The 21,766-nt window shown below is 44.7% G+C and overlaps 3 protein-coding genes across 7 annotated transcripts in view; 2 read left to right on the top strand and 1 right to left on the bottom strand.

Annotated features, from left to right (window-relative positions):
* The window catches only part of trpc5a (transient receptor potential cation channel, subfamily C, member 5a), a 37,857-nt gene extending 32,691 nt beyond the window's left edge, over window positions 1-5,166 (bottom strand). For both annotated transcript variants that reach the window (XM_077543834.1, XM_077543835.1), the window contains exon 1: window positions 4,999-5,166. The gene's annotated coding sequence lies outside the window, so the exon portion shown is untranslated. The remainder of the gene's footprint in view (window positions 1-4,998) is intronic.
* Window positions 5,167-10,228: 5,062 nt separating this feature from the next.
* LOC144035673 (GRB2-associated-binding protein 1-like) lies at window positions 10,229-16,415 on the top strand. The gene is made up of 12 exons (XM_077545581.1): window positions 10,229-10,471; window positions 12,311-12,439; window positions 12,510-12,675; window positions 12,930-13,071; window positions 13,168-13,703; window positions 14,136-14,218; window positions 14,304-14,413; window positions 15,016-15,272; window positions 15,483-15,579; window positions 15,773-15,902; window positions 15,980-16,114; window positions 16,229-16,415. Exons 1-12 carry the CDS (start codon window positions 10,397-10,399, stop codon window positions 16,412-16,414), a joined length of 2,046 nt encoding a protein of 681 aa, XP_077401707.1. The 5' UTR covers window positions 10,229-10,396; the 3' UTR covers window position 16,415.
* A 1,007-nt stretch (window positions 16,416-17,422) lies between these two features.
* Window positions 17,423-21,266, top strand: LOC144035675 (FH1/FH2 domain-containing protein 1). Of its 4 annotated transcripts, none has more exons than XM_077545584.1 (9): window positions 17,423-17,852; window positions 17,920-18,060; window positions 19,444-19,626; window positions 19,693-19,812; window positions 19,989-20,051; window positions 20,112-20,365; window positions 20,425-20,632; window positions 20,704-20,812; window positions 20,884-21,266. In XM_077545584.1, exons 1-9 carry the CDS (start codon window positions 17,424-17,426, stop codon window positions 20,910-20,912), a joined length of 1,536 nt encoding a protein of 511 aa, XP_077401710.1. In that variant the 5' UTR covers window position 17,423; the 3' UTR covers window positions 20,913-21,266. The 4 variants fall into 4 exon arrangements, with proteins under 4 accessions (XP_077401710.1, XP_077401709.1, XP_077401708.1 ...); XM_077545583.1 differs by having other exon boundaries at window positions 19,890-20,033; XM_077545582.1 differs by having other exon boundaries at window positions 19,890-20,051.
* Window positions 21,267-21,766: the final 500 nt, after the last annotated feature.

Raw genomic sequence — 21,766 nt, 5'->3', positions numbered from 1 at the left:
GTTTACAACGGTCGCGGGTCCCGTCGGGGGGGGGGCCGAGAGGAGATTGAGCGACACGTAGGAAATACCCTGAAGATCAGCTCCAACGACCCATTTCACTTTTTCCAAGCTTGAGCAAACGTTGGCGGGCCCTGGAGCAAAGGTAGCCATCTTTTGAGTCACATCACAGTCCCGACGACGCTAAACTCAGATTTTCCACTGATCTTTTTATTTTATTTTATTTTTTTTTACTACTGGAGATCCCGCCGCCGCCGCGTCGTAATGAGTGTCACCCTGCCTTGTAAACTTAATGAGTTCGCCGTATTCCTCAACACTAACCTCTCACTTTACACTTGTCGCATTTGCAGTTGTGTGCTCGCGGGAAAAAAGACTTCATTCCCCTCCTAATGCCATCAATAAGGAAGGGAAACGTTGGTATTTTTTAACTTAATGAAATGCATTGTGGGAATATTCAAATGAACATCTAAGGGAGTGACATCATCGTTTTGAGATTTGCGTTTTTCAAGATGCAAGCGTGTACAGTAACTATTTTGAGTTTGTATCAGCTAACAGCCAAAATATTAAGGGGTGTTGCAAAGTTAATAATGGTATCTACATAGCTTCAATAACACTGTCCAAAAAATATTAATAATAAAAGATTGTCGGACGGCACGGTAGTCTGCATTCACAGACAGGAAGTCCTCAAATTTAATCGTTACATTTATTAATAAACAGCATTAAAAATGTTGACATTGTTAAATATGTCACATCAAAAAGACTGCCTTTATTATAGAAATTATTTCAAATTATATATTTGTTAAGTGGCACCTAAAAATAATGTCAGGCAGGGTGGTTGGTTTCTGCTAAATGCAACTATTAAAGTAATTTATAATCTATAACTCGGTTATATTTTTAAAGAAAGTAATTAGTACAGTATCTAAGTTACATTTTAAAACAAGTAATCATAAAGTAACTACGTTACTTTTTAAAGCAAGTAATCAGTAAAGTAACTGAGTTAGTTTTTAAAGAGAGTACTTTTCAAGTTACTTTTTTTTTAAAGTAACTTTTTTGAAGCAAGTAAGCAACTAAGTTACTTTTTCAAGGTACCTGTGCTGCTAACATATGTGTTTTGCTAGTCAAAGATGCTATAACAAGTTTTGCTCTGACCAACCAGAATGTTCAAGGGCTGACGAGTAGACAAATTTGAAATCCGAAAAAAAAAAAAAAAACACGGAGAGGCAAAAAAAAAATGATTGGACAGAAATTCTTACATACTGGAAGCAGTACGGCCAAGAAAACTGTTGCGGATCAATTGATGCAGTTTCATGGAATAAATATTCCGTTTTGTCATCAGGTGCTTCTGATCATGTTCAGAGGAACATTCTGTTTCCTGCCTCGTTACACAATGACAAAGCATCTGCCGTATGTATCGGTCCGTGACATGAGCGCATTGAAGCTGCGGAATCAACATCCAGCGTTTACGGCGCCGGCGTAACAGACGGACCGTGTAGCCGTGCTAGCTCCGCAGCTAACAGATCCGCGGTCATCGGCGGCGGCGCTGGATGGCCCCCGTGTTTGCTCTCAAAATCTCAAGCAACTGATGGACTCTGCCGGAATGCAGCGTATATTTACCGGAGAGGATCGTCCTCTTCAATGAGCTCATGTCATTTCAAGCTTTGCTTAACAAACACTGAGCTTATTGAAAAGTGAGGAAATTCTGAAGGAAGAGCACAATCTGGCCTTTTTTTTTTTTTAAGTGTTTCTTAAGCCAGTCAAGGCCGTTGTGTTCCCGCGAAGTAAAAAAACGCGCTGAAGCCTTCCGAGTTCACCAGTCGATGATGAAATTAGTTTGAGATTTTTTTTTTTTGTCCCTCGCGCCCTTGAGGCTAACACTCGCATTGATCCCTCTTGAGGAAATGGCAGCACGCCAGCGTCGTAAAGCGTGATATGCGGCAAGCTCCCCCCGGGGGTCGCACGTTATGTTAACGACGTACAACGCCACTGTTTTGTACGTACTTTAAAAACTTTGAAAAACCCGACACTTCAGTTTTTGCAACGTGCGCCTGCTTCTGCGGTTTGCAGCCACCAATGGAAGGAAGCGGCTCATTATGATGGCGTCGGCCATTTTTTAATGGTTTCCTGATGTAACACATGCTCATCTCTCTTCTGAGACATGACACAATTTTCTTCTGCATGAGTCAGACACGCAGTTTGAATGACGGTCAATAAGTTATCACTCTCGCACGTCTAGACTTGGGATGGGTCTCGTTTCTAATTTCCTCATTTCGTTTTCGATTCACAAGAGTTCAGTTCGATTCGATTTCGTTTTTTCCACGAATTGATTCACTTCACTTCAATCTGATATTGATTTAATTATGGAACATAATTATGGAACATCAAGTGTTCTTGAATATCAAGGACATGATAAAAACTCCACAAACATTTAATTCCAAATTAAATTTTGCGGAGGAAGTAGCTGGTTAAACGATTTAGTGTTATAATCACTTTCACAAACATTTCATCGCTGCTATGTAAAAATCACTTTTTCTATTTCCATTTTTTTCCTTTTTTTTGGGGGGTGGATTTTTACATTTTTGGGATGTCTGCATTCAGTTTAATTCAAAAAACATAAAAATGTAAAATAAAAATAAAAAAGACAAAAATGGACATAAGTGCTTTTCACATAGCAGTGACGAGTTGCATCAGCAAGGATGAAGTGAAAATATTTTCATAATTCTAATTCAATAATTGTAAATATAAATGAAAAAGATTCTGAATTGTCTTAAAGACAATACTTTTAAATTCATGTAAACAGTAAATGTCAAGAAAACAGTAAAAAAAAATATATTTTTTTAAAATATAAATGTATGGGAAAAAGATGTTCAAATAATCAGGCAAAATCGAAAAGGAAAATCAATTTGATATCGATTATTTTATTTTATACAAAACTATAGGGCTGTCCGTATGAATCATAACGAGGTATCAGTGCCTCAGCTCAGCTGTTTATTTTTTATTTTTTTTGCCGCATCAATGTCTTCTTGCTGTGAAATTTGACTTTGATCGTCCTAGTGGAGGCGGTGCACTGCCAGCGTGACATCACTGATAGAGCAGCACGGCTTGATTACAGAAGTCCATTAGCTGCGGGACTGAGGAACCGCGGCTGAAGCCAAAAACCCATAAAAAAAGAAACCCATAAAACTCCGTATGAAAAACCTAATTGTTCCCAATCAATATTGGCCAAAAGTCATATTTTTGAGTCGGGCGTAGTGACAGCTCATTAATTGCCGTCACGAATCTTTGGGTCGTGAAGTCGTCATGGCGGAAGCAGGCCACGGTTGGGTCTCCTTGTCCTTCAGGACGCCTAATGACGCTCACTGGCATCCTGATGTCCACCATATTTCCTGCTTCAAAATTGAATTAGCTAATGCTTCCCGACAGTGGACGCGGAAGGGGAGTCAAAATTGGAGTGAGTAGGCGCCGGCGCGATTAAACTGGCTTAACCTCCATCTGAACCTGTTTGGTATCAGCGTTGGTGATACAAGCCACGGCTACCTCCTGGGGGGCGGGGTTAAATGAGGAAGCAGGAAATGAAAGAAGTTAGTGACGGCCGGACAATATTGGGTGAAAGAGATGAGGGAATGAGGTTAGAGTTAGACCAAGGAGAAAAGTGAGCATTCTCGCACAAGGAGAGAGGAGGAGGAGATGTCACATGAAGTCAAGTCAAAAATGGAAAATGGAGGCTGCGAGAGACGCAGTCGTGGAAGAAGAAGCACAGGAGGACACAGACGAGGTAGATAAGAGGCAAACGTGGATCGTTCCGTTGCACAAAACAATTCTCTCTCTCTCTCTCTCTTTCTCTCTCTCTCTCTGCTCCCCATCCCTGTGAGAAGAAACAAAACGCAGAGTGGAGGAGGAAGAAAGTGAGCGAGAGAGGAAAGAAGGGAGGAGCGAGCCTTCAAAACAAGTCCTCACCCACCGGGGTCAGAGCAATCGCACACCGAAAAAAGCGAACAAAGGAGTTGAAACTTTCTTTTTTTTTCTTTCTTTTTTTTTAAAGTCGATGTTAAATGAGAACCAATATCACGTGCACGTGGCAAAAAAAAAAAAACACACGCACACAACTGCGTTGTTTGTGTATGCATCCCAACAAGCCACACTCCCAAAACACGAGAAAACACACTTCATCAATCAGGCCCACTCTTGATTACGTACATAAAAAAAAGGTGGCGGCATTGTCTGGATCATTACGACCCACATAAACCTTTCGGAGGGGATATAAGATATAGCAGTGTCCAAATTGTCTGTATCATTGCATATAAATACTGCTGACGACCGTTCGTAAATTGTGATCAAGCGATCTGAATCTAGGCCATCTTATCTCTCAAAGCGATTAGAGTTTCCAAAATGAAAGTCTCAATTAAAAAAAAAAAAAAGATCATCGATAAAAAAGAAAATTTATATGTTGCTGTTTGATGATGTAAACAAGACCTCTTAAGTCTCTTCAAGTCTACTTCCTAAAATCCTGTTTTCATGACAACATTTATAGGAACACATGCGTGAGCCCTGCGCATGCGTATTCAGAGCAGGTGGAGGTGATTGTTGAGTGGCGCGGGGGGCGGGGCGGGTGGGGGGGGGTTGCTGTATATGAGGGCTGACTAAGGGTTTCATGTGCGGCCAAGACGGCCGTTCTGCAGCGCCATCCATCATCATCCGCGCGCCCATGTCAACTGCAGTGGCGCGCACCAGGCTGCTCCACCGCCATCTCGCGCGCAAAGCCCACCAAGACCCACGCAAGCACCCCCCCCCCCCCCCCCCCCAGCATTACCCAATAGAGTGGGGGCGTGAAGGTGGCACGTGAACCACCCACCTCCCGCCTCTGCGCTAAACCCAAATAGTTCCTCACATGCGCGAGGTCTGTTGCTTTCCGTTAGGCGCCAAAAAAAAAAGCATCAGGCTGCTTCCGTACACGTTAATTAATCAATTACGGATGCTGACAGGTGCTAGCAGGAGGCGTCTTACCTGTTTGCCGAGGGATGTAGGCTAAATATCCTCCAAATGAGTCCCTCCTGGTACCTCGCGCCTCACGTGCGTTGCTTTGCTTCCTTCCCCCAGAGTGGGTCTGTCTGTCCGTACGTCTCTCCTTCCCGTGGGATCTCCTTCCGCCCCCCACCCCGACTCGTCCGACCGCCCCCACCCTCCCCTCTACCTCTACCCCTCGCTTTCCGCGGGTTCAGCTCGTCGTCCGGGCCGCGCCGCCTGGACGGGGACGGAGCGTTGCTCGGTGCTGGTGACTCGGCCGCGGCTGTCGCTCGGCGCGTGCCATCCTTTCTGTGCGAGGAGCAAGGGGGAGCGTGCGCGCGCGCATGCGTGTGTCGGCAAGCGGCGGGCGCGCAGCTACAGGTGACGATGGAGGAACATTCCCGGTATTCCGAAAAAAAAGGAGGTCTGTGCTGCTTGTTGCCGCCTCTGCCGTTGCCGGTAATGATGCTGCGTCTCGTAGTGAGGCTGCTGCTGCGAGACCGCGCCAGCCAGGAGGGTGCTGCATATACCCCCCCCCCCCCAAACTGCCTCAAGCACATACGCTCTCACTCTCAATTCGGATTCGACACTATAGCGTTGCCTGTGCTGTGCGTAATAAGGTGAACAATGATGATTCGTAATTTCAAGATTTCAAGACCTACTGCAATCGTGTACGGTTCGCGGTCATTTGGTCAGTTTTTGTATATGTAAATGATCTGTGTTTTGTTTTGGCACATTATAGCCTCACTATCAAGCAACATCCACACTGTTTCTTCCTCTTCTATAATTTGAGACTCTTGCTTCCAGTATTACATGCGGTGACTTTTTTCTGGAGTCGGATATAAAAATTGAAGATTAGCCTATATTTCAATTTTGAACTTCATTGAATCATAGGTTTCAAATAAAGTCAAAATAGAGTTTTGGAATGTATGTTTTCAAACCTTTGATTCAGTTCCGCACTGTTCAACAATGTGATAGTAAGACATTAAAAAAAATTCTTTATATTGCTTATCTATTTTAATGACAAAATAAATCATTATTGTATTGAAAAACAAAATCAATGTAAAGCATACCATAGAACTAAAATAAACATATATATATATATATATATATATATATATATACAATCATTTTGAGGCATGCATTTTTGTGTTGACCAATTTTTGTGGTCGACACAACCGAATTGGTTGACTTTTTTTCCCAGCTTTATCATAATGGATAACAAGCGATGAATTCTGTCGCTAGTGTGAAAACTGATTTTGGATTAGTGCCTTAAACCTCCACAATCTTTTTTTTTTTCAAGAAAAAAAAATAAACATTTAATGTAATCATAATTTATCTTTTCTTTTGTATTTTATTCTTCACATGCATGGGGAAGAGACAACAGGGGGGGAGCCACGGCCTCACTTGCCTCCCCTGACCGCACATCTCTCTCCGGTAAGCTTCGTTGAAACATTTTTCAGCCGCTTCTCAAAACACTCCTTCGCCTCATTAGCGGCCTTTGTGTATTTGTTTGGAAGAATAGCACTGATGGCTGACTTGGCCAAACCATTTTTTTCAGTTTCTCTTTCTTTGTTATAAGGACTCCAAAGGTCAGGCCAGAAAACATGTTCAGTTTTGAATTAATCAGATGAAGAAATTCATACAAGTGCTGGAGATCATTCAATGAGAGTCTCTGTTAGGTGTTATAAAATGGAATCTTTTTTGTCAGGAGGTCCGTGGATGTGTTGCTCACAACACATATACAACCTTTGATGTTACAAAAGTGTGACAGGCGATGTTTGCAGTGGACAGTAGCGAGATCAAACCGATCACGTTTTCTCAAACCCCTGTAGCAGTGCGAAGAGAAAGAGATTTATAGTCTACACTACACCTAGAGTCTGTGAGATTTTTCTGATGTAAAATGGGGGACTGAATAAAGATTTGGCAACATATTAGAAGAAGCGTTTCCAACTATTCCCACTCACACGTCCTCGCACTGCATTGAGTGCCCCGTCGTCGTCCTGCTCTGTGCTCAACGGGAACAAACAAGCACGTGTGCACATGTATTATGGATGCTTTGTAATTTCAACACCTGGTCTCTGTGTGGGCGCCTGTGTGTCACATTTAACATTGACACACTCTCTTTGGCTGTCCATTAAAAGAGTCTTTTCAAAAAAGTGTTTGTCGCCATCTGGTGGCCTTTATGTGTACTGACATTGAACTCATTTGAAGCAAAAAAAAAAAAAAATCGACCAAGAGACAATTCCTAAAACTCGTACTAGAACTTGCCATCAAGAGCGGAGATGCTGAATAAAGCACCCAAAATGGAATCCAATTTGCATCCTCTCGGGTGTGTCGTCAGTAGTTGTGAATTTGCGACCACGGGTCAAGTTACTGTTTGTACAACGAAGGCACGATATTTTCCAACATGCAAAACGGCGCCGGCGGCAATTTCACTTGCCTTGGAAAATCGCGCCTGAAACGTTCGGACTTTTGGATGCTCTCCTGATAATGTGAGTCCCCTTTAGGAACTTTTCTTCTTGATGTTACCTCGGCAAAGGAGATGATCGCCGCCACAAATTTCTGTCCTTTTGCAGATGTCAAACGACTCGACAAATTGCCTCTTCTCGGAGTCCCCGCGCATCTTTTTTTTATTCTTCAACTTCTCCAGCATCATCTTACTCCCCATCTTCCTCGTCATTTTGTACATGGCGTGCCTTCAGATGGCCCCGCCCTTCTGTACGCCGTCCGGCGGTTTCGTCAGTCATTCCGACATGTTCATGTTCCACATGGCAGCCATGGAGGTGATCGGTGTGCTGGCCTCCGTCGTGCGTATTTACGGCATCTTGGCGAATAAAATGCACATCGTCACAAAAAGTTTTTTCATGTTTTACTTCATGTGGTACGGCGAGGTGGGGTTTCACACCCTGACCTGCCTGGATCGCTATTTGGCCGTGGTCCATCCCGTTCTCTACATGAGGCTGAGGCAGAGGCGGGCCGTGCAACTCCGGAATGTCATCGTCGCGTGCGTTTGGCTGATTTGTATCATGATCACCGGTTTATCACATGTTGAATATCTTGCCATCGCGGATATCACCTTCTTGAGCTGTATCTTAATCGCCATGGCCTTTTGGAGCCTTTCGGTTCTCTTCGTTCTCATTAGACGAGGTCCAGGCTCCAAGAGCGTGCACAAGATCAACCACAACAAACGGAGGGCCTTCAAAACCATACTGACCATCCTGTCAATGTTGGTGTTGAGGTATTTGTGGAGTCTGGTGACAGCGCTACTCGCTGTAATGGGAGTGACCACTGATACTTATTGTTTGTTAATGGCACTGGAATGCTTGATTTGGGTCCCCTGCGCTTCGGTCATGCCCCTCCTCTTCCTGTACAATAGACGGCCAGTGACGTGGTGTTCCCGCAGCACTCGCTGAATGTTGCATACTCAAATGATTGCTTACATTCTTTTCTTTTTTTTTCTTCCCTTCGCAATCAGGGAAGACGTTTTCTTTAACTGCTTCTTTTTTTGATTTAAATAATGTAATTCCTGTGAAAATGTTTGGAAATCTAAATGCGGAATAAAAGATGTCCTCTTGCTTGCAAAGTGTGTTTGTCGAATGTTGTCGCATGATTGCAGGTGAACCCTGCAGATATGGGAAGTGCCGTTGATTACTTTGGTTCACTGGAGAAAAAAAAACACGCACAGTGACGCTCCCTTTATTTTGGAGGGTGCGTGGCCGGGAGATAAATGGACTCGTCCCTAACCATCCAGAAATACGACTTTTCCATCAATCATCCTAATGTTTGGCAGGAGTCAAATTTACAGGTGCGTTCATACAAATATGCCGGGCAAACCTGTTGTCACACCGCGGTGAGGTTGTCTCGTCATTTCCTGTTTTATTTTGTAAATTCTGATTTCTTTCGTTTCAGGTCACTTGCCCTTCCTCATGTGGTGTCAGTGTCAACACTGATTCCTGATTGTGTCCACCTGTTTCCCATTACCCTCATTTGTTAAATGGTCTGCGTCTCCCCTGTCTTGTGCCAAAGTGTTTTTGTCAGAGCCACTCAAGCCAGTCACAGTCCTCAGCCTTGTCCTGTCCTGTCTCTTGTGTGGACTTTGGTTTGTAACTTTGTATCGCCACAGTATAGTTTTAGTTAAGGAGTGATATTGCTTTGTTTGTAGTTTAGTCATCCTCCCTTTTGGAGCGCCTTTAGTTTAACATTTAATAGCCTTGTTTAGTTTTTTTGTCTAACCCTGGAGAACCCAAGAACCCTTTTCTTCTTCAGAAAATTATGAATTATACATTAAATGACTGCTATAAATTCACTGAACACCAAAATATATGTTTTTTTCAATGTTTTTTTCAATTTATTCCCTAATTTAGGATTAGGGCGAAATTTGACCCTTTGGGGGTATCATTTCGAAAAATCAAAATAACAAAAACTGTCAGTAAACTATTAAGAATTTAAGAAAAATAATCAATCAAATACACAGCTACATTGAACAATATATTTTATTTGTTTTATTTGTTGCATTTTAGCCATCTTGTCACCACCACTCTGGCTCATGTAAGTGCAATATTCATCCACTAGAGGGCCCCATGCAGGGGTCAGAAGTGGCACGCTGGACTTTTGAAGTTAAATTTGTGAAAAAAAGAAAAAGAAAAAAAACGGTCTTTGTTATTTGAGTAGCAGAATTTATAGGGGCCAAATTTGACCCCGTGGGTTCTCCAGGGTTAATAAATATCTACATTGGCCTCAAACCCCTATCTCTGCGTCTGAGTCCTAAATCTGCCACGTCGTGTCAGCTGTGTTGTCAACCATTAAAAGGAAACAAAAACTCTTATCGAAAATCCACTTTTGATTGATTGAGATTTTGGAGGAGAATTTGAATTATTATTTTTTTTTAATTTACGTAGAATTTCTGAGTAAAAAAAACTTGTTTTTTTTTTCAAGTAAATGTTTGTTTGTTTACAATGAAGAATATGGATTTATGTATGACTGGAATTTACGATGCACCACTTCAAGTCTGTATTTACAACAGCATGAGGACACATTAATCCTTTAAAGTTGATTTTCCATTAAACGTCCATGTGAATCAAGTCAGTTTTTTTTGCCGCATATCCTTGTGAGGGCATCTCAAAGAGCATGTCTCTGTTGCAGGGAGGTGGAGGTAGAAGACGACAAGCGGGACGGGTGGGAGGTGATTTGCCCAGGAATGTCCACCGTTGTTTGGGATGGGGGGAGGAGCCAGTGGTGGGGAAGCAGGAGGCGTGACTCACTCTCAAACGCCACTGGAGTCTAGAGCAGCTCCTTCGCGAATGTTTCGCCGTGGGTCCGGCTCGACTGATGAGGCGCAACTCGAGTGACACCTGATTGGCTGCCCAACGGAGGATACGCCCGCCCGGCGCCCAGGATGAGTGGAGCCGCCGAGGTCGTTTGCGAAGGTTGGCTCCGAAAATCACCGCCGGAGAAAAAGCTTCGGCGTTATGTGAGTAACGGCCAGAAGGACATACTTTTGCTTCTCTATATTTTTTTCATCCACTTTTGCTTTTGCGTCCAAACTTGGTTAATCTTATCATGCTGTTATGATAAGAAGGAACTTTACACACACACGCACACACACGCTGCATATTTGGCATACCTGTCCAGTGAGTCGTGGAGTCGTGTTAATCTCCATCCTTTTTGTGACCACAAGTAACACTTTGTTTTGATATTTTATGGACGTTAAGGAAACGCGAGCAACCACTAAACTTGGAGACGTTTTCTAAAAATAAACCATTTTAAGTCATTTCAGCCTGAAAACTGTCCTTTGATGTGAATGGTTGGTTGTCTATATCTGCCCCGTGATTGGCTGGCGACCAAATAAGGATAAGCGAGAAAATGGATGGCGACGATGTCATCTGTGCGTTTTCATCACGCTGTCTGGCCAGCTGTGCGTCCATTGTCAACACGCGCACAACAAGAGCCTTGTGACTGCAAGCAGCAAAAGTTCATGTGAAGATTTGGGCGAAAGTTCGAGCGGCGTACTTCATCACACACTCCCTCTGTGTGCGTGTTATGTAATCCATTCTAATCACTCTCAGCTGGGCCTTCATGAAAGATTTGGAAAGACTTGCTTCCAAACAGAACTCGCAAGCACACGTGGATGACTCCGCGGGTCGAGATCCCTGCGATGGTTCTGAAGTTAGCGCAATGTGGGGATGTCACGTGACGGCGCTGGTGAGGTGTGACAGGAAGAGGAGTAACAGACGTCTAAATAAGCAAAGTGGAAGGCCCGGAGGCGGTTGTTAAAAGGTTGGGAAGGAAGTGCTCTTTGCATCCATTGTGTCCACTTCCTGTCAGAATGAGGTGGGGTCAAGAGAGAAAACAAAAAGCAAGCGGAAGGAGGGTTCGAGAAAGTGTTTGGTTGCATCTCTCTCTCAAAATTCAGCTTCTTTTCAGGTTGAGTAACGCGCTTGAGCACAAAGCCGAGCTCACTTCCTGTCCGGCTACGTCCTCTTCCTGTCTATTTTCAGTCAGTGTGTAAATTGCACAGACTTGTACTGTTTATTAATGGACTAATATTGACGCTTATGTTGCATTCGAGGAAGGTCGGATGTCGGATTTATCTCAGTTGGCTTTTCCCAGTTCCGACCTGAAAGCGTTCAAGGGGAAAGTAAACAACCAAAATGGCGGATAGTGATAAATAGTTTTTTGTTTTGGTCCTCAAAACTCATTTTGACCTCAGCAAATGTATCTGATTTCATAAGCATTCCATACATTTCAGTAGTTCATCGTATAATTTCGTGCAGGGACATACTGTCTCATATATTGTGTTACAGGAAGTTATGTCAAATATTTATGAATGAAGAAAGACTCGAGTAAATCAAATCAAATATGGTGGACACGCTCACGACCAGAAAAGTACTCAAACTAGAGTCTATGTATATACATGTCTTGAAATGATGATTGCCTTTTTTTAATTCATTTGCTCCCAAAAATGTCTAAATACGTTCTATTTATAATATTTACATGCTCCCAAAGACGTCTTTATACGTTTTTTTTTTGTTTTTTGGGGGGGTGCTGATGAAAGAAGAGACGCTAATCTTTATTTTAGTAATAGCAATAGAACACACTATTTTGTGGGCTTTGCGAAATCCAGTAAAACAGCCGGGAGCGAAGGGGGTTGCTTCAGTGAAAATGGCTGGGAGTGAATGAGTTAATGGTATGGATTGTTTTCAAAATATTTAAAAAATAGATTTTCAAATGTAAACATAATGACTTGTCAAATCAGAGTTAAAATCAACATCAAACGCAGCAAACAATTTGTCGCCGTGTCGTCCCGCAGGCATGGAAGAGACGCTGGTTCGTGTTGCGCAGCGGCCGGCTGAGCGGGGAGCCGAACGTTCTGCTGTATTACAAAAACCCGCATTCCAGACGGCCCATCAGAACCATCAACTTGAACCTGTGTGAGCAGGTACACAACACACACCTTGTTACATAACACGACCAGAAGCGATGTTTGATGTCCTCCTCTCCTCCTTGAGGTGGACGCCGGGCTGTCGTTCACCAAGAAGGAATTGGAGACGAGCTTCGTGTTCGACCTGAAGACAGAGGAGAGGACGTGGTACCTTGTGGCCGAGTCGGAGGACGACATGAACCGCTGGGTGGCGTCCATCTGCCTGCTGTGCGGCTTCAACCCAACAGAACCGGGTAGATTAAGATTCATTTCCACGCATTACAATATCTAGTCAGCTTTCATTTTTCAAAATTTTAATTAAATTACAATTAGTTTTTTATTTTATTTATTTGCACTTTCAGTTCCTTTTTTTTTTTTTCTGGAGAGCTCAGTATTGTTCATTTGGTAATTTTACCGATTTGACATGTCATCATCATTGCTCTCCTTTTTATTTTTTTTTATTTTTATTTTGTATGTGGGTGAGTATGTGTATGTACGACACTTTCAGTTCCTGACACCCCTCCCGTTGCCACGGGAACAGCATCCGCCCCGACCCCTTGCGACCCAGCCAGATTGCGCCCCCTGGAGGCCGACAGCGGTCATGCACAGGAGGATTACCTGTGGCTGGCGCAATGCCGGACTCCTGTCAGGTAAACAGCAGGAATACCGTGATAGTCATGTCAGAGTCTATGCTGCCCCCTGTTGGTTGTGACCTCTCAATGCGCTTGTTGATTTTGTTCTTGCAGGCCTCCTGAAGGTTCCTCCCCCTCTCTCAAAAGTGACAATGGTGACCACCACTTCTCTCACCTCTCCTCTACTTCCTCATCCTCTTCTTCCTCATCTTCCACACTTCCCATCAGCATCCCCCGTCCTTCCTCCAACTCTCGGACGGCTCCATGGATGGCCGCCCCCCTTTCGGGCTCCCTCAGCCAGTCTCTGGACTCCAGCATGGCTCCGTACCTCCGCAGAGGAGGTGGGAGGCCTCGTTGTCACCCTTCCCCTCACCCTAGGAAACACTCTCTGGATTTCAACCTGCGTCCCGTGGCCATCCCCATCAACGACGCCGTTCCGTCCAGCGGCTACCAGGTGCCCCGCTCGGCATCCGAACCCCAGCCTGAACCCGCCGTCCGCCCCTCCTCCACGCCGAGCATGGCGCCCCTAAGCCAGGCAGAGCTCTGTGCCTCCACGCCAACCCCGCCGCCGCGCCCACCCAAACCTGTCGCCATCGCGGCACAAGGAGAGAGTCCCGTGGGTGGGAACTCCCCCGGACGCTCATTCCCAGGTGAGGCGGCCCAAAACTATGACGTTATCATTTTTTTTGCGGCAGGGCTGAACGATTTTGACACATAATCTATTTATTTCCTCAATATTGCAATTAAGTCCGTCCGTCCGTCTTCTTCCGCTTATCCGGGGTCGGGTCGCGGGGGCAGCAGCTTTAGCAGGGAAGCCCAGACTTCCCTCTCCCCAGCCACTTCAGCCAGCTCCTCCGACGGGACCCCAAGGCTTTCCCAGGACAGCCGAGAGACATAGTCTCTCCAACGTGTCCTGGGTCGTCCCCGGGGCCTCCCGCCGGTAGGACATGCCCGGAACACCTCCCCAGGGAGGCGTCCAGGAGGCATCCGAACCAGATGCCCGAGCCACCTCAACTGGTTCCTCTCAACTTTAATATGTTTTTAAAAATAACATTAATGTCGCCATTTTTGTTTTTCTTCAGGTTGCGAGTCGCTGCCCGCCACTCGCTCGTTGTCCGACCGAGCGAGCATGTTTGACTTCAGCGACAGCTTCAACAGCTACTTTGTGAGTTTGGAGGCAACAGAAATTTATTTTCTTTCACCGCCAGCAAACTGATTATGCCAGTTTTAATTTCCAATTTCAATTTCAGTTCAATAAAGGCATGGTACCGCTGGGCAGCGTTTGCGCCGAAGACGACGACGTGGACCAAAACTACGTTCCCATGTGCGCCGCCACCACCGAGCCGCCACTTGCAACACGGTTCGATTTGATCAATTATTGTGTCTAACTTGTTTACATGTTAACCCTCCTGTTATGTTGCGGGTCAAATTTGACCCATTTAGAAAATGTAGTGGGGGGGGGGGGCAATAACTCAGGTTCAACTCAAATATTCAAAAACGTTACATTGCGTTATGTGATTTTTTTTTTAAAGAATTAACATTAGAACGGGTCAAATTGACCCATATACATTGTTAAAAGGATACTTGACTTAATGAGCCATTTTCAACAGTGAGAAGATATTTTGTCTATAATTAATGTGATACCTTCATTATTGTTCATGAACAATTAATACCTTTTAAAAGTAATTTTGCCACTCGCTGTCACCTGAAGTTGACATCACCCATATTCATGAAACAGGTTACGACCAATCACGGCTCACCTTTGGTCAGCAAACAGGTCGACTGGTCGTTACCTATTTCCTCAGCACAGGTGATGTCATCTTCAGTCGACAGTAAGTGGGAAAATGTGTTTTTAAAGGTATTGTACATGAAAAGTAATGAAGTTATGAAAATTGCTCAATGACAAAAGTATCCCTTTTTTAAGAAACAAACACAACAGGAGGGCTATTTTCATCCTTTCAGATCCTCTGACGCATCTGTTCGTCAGCAAGAGGCCAACTACGTCCCCATGACCCCCGTCACTGCTCGCCCTCCCTCCTCGGCAGATCTGCCATCTTTTGGGAGACATGTCCCGCCAGCCGCCCACACGGGCATCCGGAACGCCCCCCTGACGCCCGTCACGCCCCCTGCCCCTCCCCTCCGCAGGACGGTGGCCGGTGGAGGGGAGCGGGAGGCCGTGCCGCCCCCCATCCACCGCGATCTCAAGCCGAGGCGCAGCGGTGAGGGCGCAAACGACAGTCGATTGCGATTATTTGTATGGCTTTTACGTCACATGTTTATTGAACAGTAAAACAAACACAAGAACCACACATAAGGCCTGTCTCAAGTCATAGCACCAAAGCACTATTTTTATATATATATTTTTTTCAAGTGTGTTTCAATAACTTTAATGTGTTCATAGGATATTGCTTTCTCTTTGCATCTCGCAGGGAAGCCAGCTCCTCTGAACCTCCCTCCAGTGCAACAAGAATGGCAGGAAGTCCCGCCCCCTGTGCGCTCACCTGTCACTCGAACCTTCACAAGAGAGTATGCGTGTGTAATGTCTTCCAAAACCATGAAAAACTGCAAGTAGATAAGTTTGAATCGTTCAATGGGAATCAAAGCACCGTAAGCGCGCCCTCTTGTGGCAGTTTAGGGTGTTACAGCGAGCTTACCTCACAGCTATGTGGCGCTAACGTGTAGGCCTGTTCTTATTAATATCTTTGTGTGTGTGTGTCAGTCCGTCCAGTCGCCACTCAGCCAGGCCAACCTCCTCCCACAGTTCGTCCCCCTCCTCCGACTCGGATGATCCCGATGACAGCTACGTCGCCATGACGACCAGCAGTCTCAGCTTCAGCGCGGGAGAGCCCGTAAATAACTCTTTCCTCCATCTCCTCCTCGTAATTAATTCCTCCCCCCCTTTTTTCACTGCATTTTTTTCCCCCAGTCTCTGAGGCTCATGCTGCACCGGGCCTCCGAGGGCGGGGCCAGCAGTCCATTGGCCCGGCGAGCCCGAGGCAACAAGCAGGTGGAGTACCTGGACCTGGACCTCCACACGGGGCCATCGACACCAACAAGACAGGTAGCAGTGCCGAGAGATGCAGCTTGGGGGTCCGAAAAATGATTTGTGATATACTTTTGTGAGACTTTTCATCCCAACAAAATGAGTTGTTGTTCTTGTGTCGTAACGCTGCAGAAACGCTGCCCGGACGACATCGACGGCAGAGGCGACAAGCCGGCCGAGGGCGCGGAGGAGCGCGCCCGTGGCGAGCGCGTGGACTACGTGGTGGTGGACCCCAAGAGGACCAAGGCCCTGAGGAGCACCAGGGAGGCGTGGCATGATGGGAGGATGTCCACGGAGATGTGTAAAGAACACAGCTGAAAATGGGGAGGAGAGGAAAAAAAAGTTGAGTGACGAGAAGATTTACTCAGTTGGCCAGTCATGAATGGAAAAAGGAAGTCAAATCTGAAGCCATTTAGGACAGGCACGTTTTTAGGATCACCTAAGAAGAGTTCAACTTAATTGATTTTGTTTCCACATTATGTAATCTGTTTTATGAACAAAACGGGATTGAATAAATGATCCATCCATGGTTGCCAGTCAATCACATGACACATGGATAACTAATATTTCACTGATTTAAATTTTTTTTTAAAAAAAAATCATTGTTTAGAATTTTTATTTTTTTTTATTTTTTTTTTTGGGGGGAAGGGTTTGTTTGTTTTTGTTTAGAATCTTGTTTAATTTATTTTTGTATTTATTTACATGCAACATCTAGAAAAGGCCGACATGCCAAGTTCAAGAGTTGTTTTATGCGCTTATTCATATGCAGCTGGAAATTGGAAGTTTGCTCGCAAGCCGTTGGTCCAACAGACCAAAGCGGTTTGGTGTAAATGTCCCTCGAGAGCTCCAAAACAAACAACATCAAGTGCGATGAAGGGAGGCCACCTCATTATGTCTGCAAGTCAAGCATGCAAACGACCCCGGAGAACACGACCGTATCATGTCGGGCGCTTTTCTTGCTACCATTTCTTTCTGGGCTAAAAGTAGGTTTGAAACCAATCAGATGATTGTTGATCAGAGAGTCGTTTCTTCGCATATATGCAATGCAAAATTGTATAAATGAGGCTCTGGACAGCATCTCGAAGAGGTTTGTGTGTACAAGCAGCAATTCAATCCAAACAGGAGATGAAAGCCTGATAAGGAAATGAAGGGAAAGGGCGCGTCTCAAATAAACCCCACCGATGCACCGGCTCGCTCTCAGAAGGACGACGACCAAGCGGAGGATGTTCTTGATTTTTTTTCCATCAGTACCAGGACTTACTGGATCCCGTCTGAAGTGAAAGATTCCATCCATGTTTCGAAGAAGCTTTGGATTGTGTGACACATCATGAAGGAGTTGGAGCCAATCAAGGACAGCCCCCCGAATGGGGCTTTTGACCAAACCCTCAAACCCGCCACTCGTCTCTGCATTAACACGTTGGACTTCACGGACCTCTGGGATGAGGAAGACCTGGAAACGGACTGCACAGAAGAAGCAGCAACCAACTCGGGAAGCAACTTAGCACCTCCGCCACCCCCTCCTCTAAACCCCCAAATCTTCATGGACTCCCCCAAAAGAGCTTCTACCAAAAGTGCGACCCTGAAGCTCCACTGGCGGGCCCTCCAGAGTGTGGCCCCGCTCCCCAGGAAGACTCGTTTCGGGACGCAGACCATCTGGACCGCTTTGGAGCCGGTCCACTTGGATACGGCGCGACTGCGGTTCCTGTTTGAATGGAAGGACAAGAGCGCTTGCTTGGGCGTTGCTTGCGGGCAGCGGGTAAGCGTCGGCGCCGAGAAAGTCCACCGACGCCATGTTGTTGCTCAGCTGCTTCTTTTCAACCCAGAAACAAAGCTCAGTCTCGGTGTTGGGGATGAAGAGGAGTAACAACGTCACCATCACCCTGAGCGGCCTGCCTCCCCCCCACCTCCTCCCGCCTGCCATATACAGCATGGATGGCAGCGTCCTGGACCACGAGGACGTTCAGGTGCTCATTCACTTCTTCACTGACTCCCAACATTGTCGTTTGCTTGAGGCTTTGCACTCCCGGCTAATTTCGTTGACGAAAACTAAACAAAAAAATTTTCATCAATAGACGAGACTGAAACCCTCATTAACTGCCATTGACGGTTATAGACGTCAAATATTCATTTGAACTATTTCTATTAGTTAAACATTTTTTTCCATTTTTGTTAACATGAGTATGAAAACCTAGAATTGTTTTATTGTACATTTAGAACAGATGTAAAATTTGTGATTAATCGTGAGTTAACTCATGAAGTCATGCAATTAATTACGATTAAAAATTTTAATCATCTGACGCCCCTAATTTTTATTTATCTTTTCTTTTTTTAAATCGTGTCAGGCGATAATTTTTTAAAAATTGTAATTAATTGTATGACTTCAATAGTTAACTCACGATTAATATAATTTGTTTAATCTGTTCTAAATGTACAATTTTTTGTTTGTTCGTGAGTTAACTCCTAATTTTTTAATAACCTTTCTTGTCTTTAATCGCGTCAGGCGATTACATTTTTTAATTGTAATTAATCGCATGACTTGAATAGTTAACTCACGATTAATCATAAATTTTATATCTGTTCTAAATGTACAATAAAAAAAACATCTAGGTTTTCATACTCTTGATAACAAAAGTGGAAAAAATGTTAAACTAATAGAAATAGTTTAAATGAATTTTTGACGTCAATAGCCGTCAATGGCAGTGAATGAGTTAATAAACAAGAACTGTATGCATTTTCGTCGACTAATGAAGACGAGACGAAAGTGTACTTCACTTAATAAGAACTGAACTAAAACCAGTGGACATTTTAGTTCATGAAAAAAGACAAGATGAAAATTATATGATTTTTGTAAAATCCTTTACCGCCTTTCAAATCAAACACATGAGACGGACAGGTGGATTCACTGCGAAAGGTTAAAAAAAAAAAAAAAGAAGTAAATTATACTTTCACATTAATCCAGCTGCTATAACGTTCCAACAATAATGTTAATCCAACCGCTAACTAATGATGGCTAATTTACTAGCTCGTAGCATGGAGGCAAAGTAGCCACTTGTTGATATACTGCAATTGTGTGTCAAGTTGTTTTTCATCAAAAAGATGAGAAAATTTGATGTGAAATAGCTTCAGACTAAAACCAGACAATCAAAATTGTTTTTTTTGTGTATTTTTTTTTTTTTTACTAAAATAAAGACTAAAATGCTAGATTCATGGTTGACTAAAAGTTGACTAAATAAAAACGGGATGAGGTTGATTTAAAAACTAACAAGCGTAATTCAAACTGGACTAAAACTGAGACAAAAAAAAAAAAAGTCTGATAAGATTAACACTACTTTGCTTTACTTTTGCAGCGGATTCAAACACTCATCCCTACTGAGGAGGAGCTTTGTCTGATCAAGGAGGCCAAAGCCCAGAATCCAAACTCCCATCTGGCCCCGGCCGAGCTCTGCCTACTCGCTTTGGGGGAGATCCCTCACCTGCGCTTGAGGCTCCAGCTGTGGGCCTTCCTGTTAGATTACGACTCCTTCGAGCAGGTGGGTGACGACCACGCCGTTTTCCTTTCGTCTCCTTCAATCACCACATGGCACGACACTTGTTAGGAGATCGCCGAGCCGCTCTTCTACCTGAAGCAGGCCATGGAGCAACTGGCAGCCAGCCAGACCTTCCGGCACGTTCTCGCCACCGTGTTAGCCATCGGTAACTTTCTCAACGGATGTAAGGTGAGCGCGACCTATGAGAAGGCAGGGCGGCAACCTGCGGGTCTTCCGGCCTTCAATTGCCGTCCGTCGCACCCCAGGCCCGCGGGTTCGAGTTGAGCTACCTGGGCAAGCTCTCTCAAGTGCGGGACACGCGTTCCCGCCAACCTCTCCTGCATCACGTCTGCGTGCTTCTCCAGCAGCTCTATCCGCAATCCTCGGACCTCTACTCGGACCTGACCACAGTGAGCAAAGCCGGCAAGGTGCGTCCCCAAACAAATTCCGCTTTCATGAGTTGAAAACTAATCCTTGCGTGTTTGCAGTGTGATTACTCGCTGGTTCGAGCCAACCTCGACCACCTCGAAAGCCTGTCCAGGAGATCGTGGGAGCAGATGAAGATTTTGGAGAAAGCGGAAGATTTAAAATGGGGCAAAGGGAAGGAGAAGAGGCGACTTGGTGGGGGAGGGAAAAGTCCCGGGTTCGACGGCGCGCTCCGGCACAAGCTGCCAAATCTTCTGAAAGAGTGCGAGGACAGGACCAAGGTCCTGAGAGCCGTACATCGTCGGGTTATCAACAGGTTGGTTTGAAGCTGTGGACATGACAAAATATAAAATCAAATAAAATCTATTTTCCCAGGTTCCACTCATTCCTCCTGTTCCTGGGCTACTCCAGAGCAATGGCGCGAGAAACCAGAGCTGAGGACTTCTGCAAGACCATAAGTAACTTCTCCCTGGAGTTCCGAGCTGCTTGGCAGGCGGTCCTCCTTCAGAAAGAGCGCGCTGCCAAAAGCCCGGCTCCGAACACTCCCACGGGAAGGGTCAAAGGTCAGCCACCTCAGGCAAAGGTACAGTAAGCGAAGTACACCGACGAGCAAATTATTCGAACACGCTCACTGGGTCTGTGTTGGGTCACTAGGAAGTTGAGCAACATTGTATGCTGGAGGAGGTGCTGAGGACACCCGAGTCCGCCGCCGGGCCGGATGCGACTCTGCCTCTGCACCGCAGGAGGATGCCAAACATCCGAGGTGTGGCTGTGAGGGATTCATTATTTCATTTTCGAGCAACAATACTAAATCCAATTTTTGATCCGTGCCAGGTCCAGTTTTGACCAAATTGAAGCGCTGAACCAGCTGATGGAAAAGCTAATACAGTTTGTCTCATTTGGATGACAACGAAACACACCAGGAATTTTCTGGATAACTTGCAGTATTTTTCAAACAAGTGTTGGGAATATCGACGTTGGTAACTCACTTCTTTTTTTTTTTTTTTTCATAAACGGAGTAATCTAACGAATTATTTTTTATTAGTTATCGTTATTGTACATTTGATGCGTTTCATTACGATCCATTTAGTTTAAAGGCTCAAAATAAGCTTACAGTAGCTTGCTCCGAGTCCATTCATGAAAATGTCATTTGCGCACAGTTGGAGACACTGTTGTTGTCGCACCTCATCACAATAAAGGTGTGTTGACAGCTGGAATGTGTAGTGACATTTGTAGGTGCCGCGGGAAGCATGTCACGACGTGTCTTCCGTCACAATCAACTTGTTAGCATTTTAGCAAGTTTTTTTTTTATTTGTTTTGTTTAGCAGCAATAAGGAGTTAAAGTATAAAAATATTCAACTTTACATGAATATTCAATAATCAATTGACTCCTAATTGCTGCTGAACAAACTAATTACCTCTAAAACAAGTTGCAGAAAATATTTGAGAAATGAAAAATATTGTTAGTCACATGATCCTCAAGGTACTAAAATATTCATGCACCAGTCATCTAAATCAGTGTTTCTTAACCCTGGTCCTCTGGGAACATTATCCAGCCTGTTTTCCATGTCCCTCCATTCCAACGCAGGTGATTCCAATGATCAGATCATCAGCAAGCTCTGGAGAAGTCTGATAACGATCCTCAGCTGAGTGGAGGGAGACATGGAAAACAGGTTGGATAGTGTTCCCCGAGGACCAGGGTTGAGAAACACTGTTT

Source organism: Vanacampus margaritifer, chromosome 15 (genome assembly GCF_051991255.1).
Source record: "Vanacampus margaritifer isolate UIUO_Vmar chromosome 15, RoL_Vmar_1.0, whole genome shotgun sequence".
In the NCBI taxonomy this organism is placed as follows: domain Eukaryota; kingdom Metazoa; phylum Chordata; class Actinopteri; order Syngnathiformes; family Syngnathidae; genus Vanacampus; species Vanacampus margaritifer.
This window is presented reverse-complemented; position numbering and strand designations above follow the sequence as displayed.

Coding starts and splice junctions, on each gene's coding strand:
- LOC144035673 (XM_077545581.1), top strand. CDS start 10,397: ATGAGTGGAGCCGCCGAGGTCGTTTGCGAAGGTTGGCTCCGAAAATCA. Junction 15,903..15,979: donor GCTTCAGCGCGGGAGAGCCC/GTAAATAACTCT, acceptor TTTTTCCCCCAG/TCTCTGAGGCTCATGCTGCA. Junction 16,115..16,228: donor CATCGACACCAACAAGACAG/GTAGCAGTGCCG, acceptor GTAACGCTGCAG/AAACGCTGCCCGGACGACAT.
- LOC144035675 (XM_077545582.1), top strand. CDS start 17,424: ATGAAGGAGTTGGAGCCAATCAAGGACAGCCCCCCGAATGGGGCTTTT. Junction 20,052..20,111: donor CAGTGAGCAAAGCCGGCAAG/GTGCGTCCCCAA, acceptor GCGTGTTTGCAG/TGTGATTACTCGCTGGTTCG. Junction 20,813..20,883: donor GAGGATGCCAAACATCCGAG/GTGTGGCTGTGA, acceptor GATCCGTGCCAG/GTCCAGTTTTGACCAAATTG.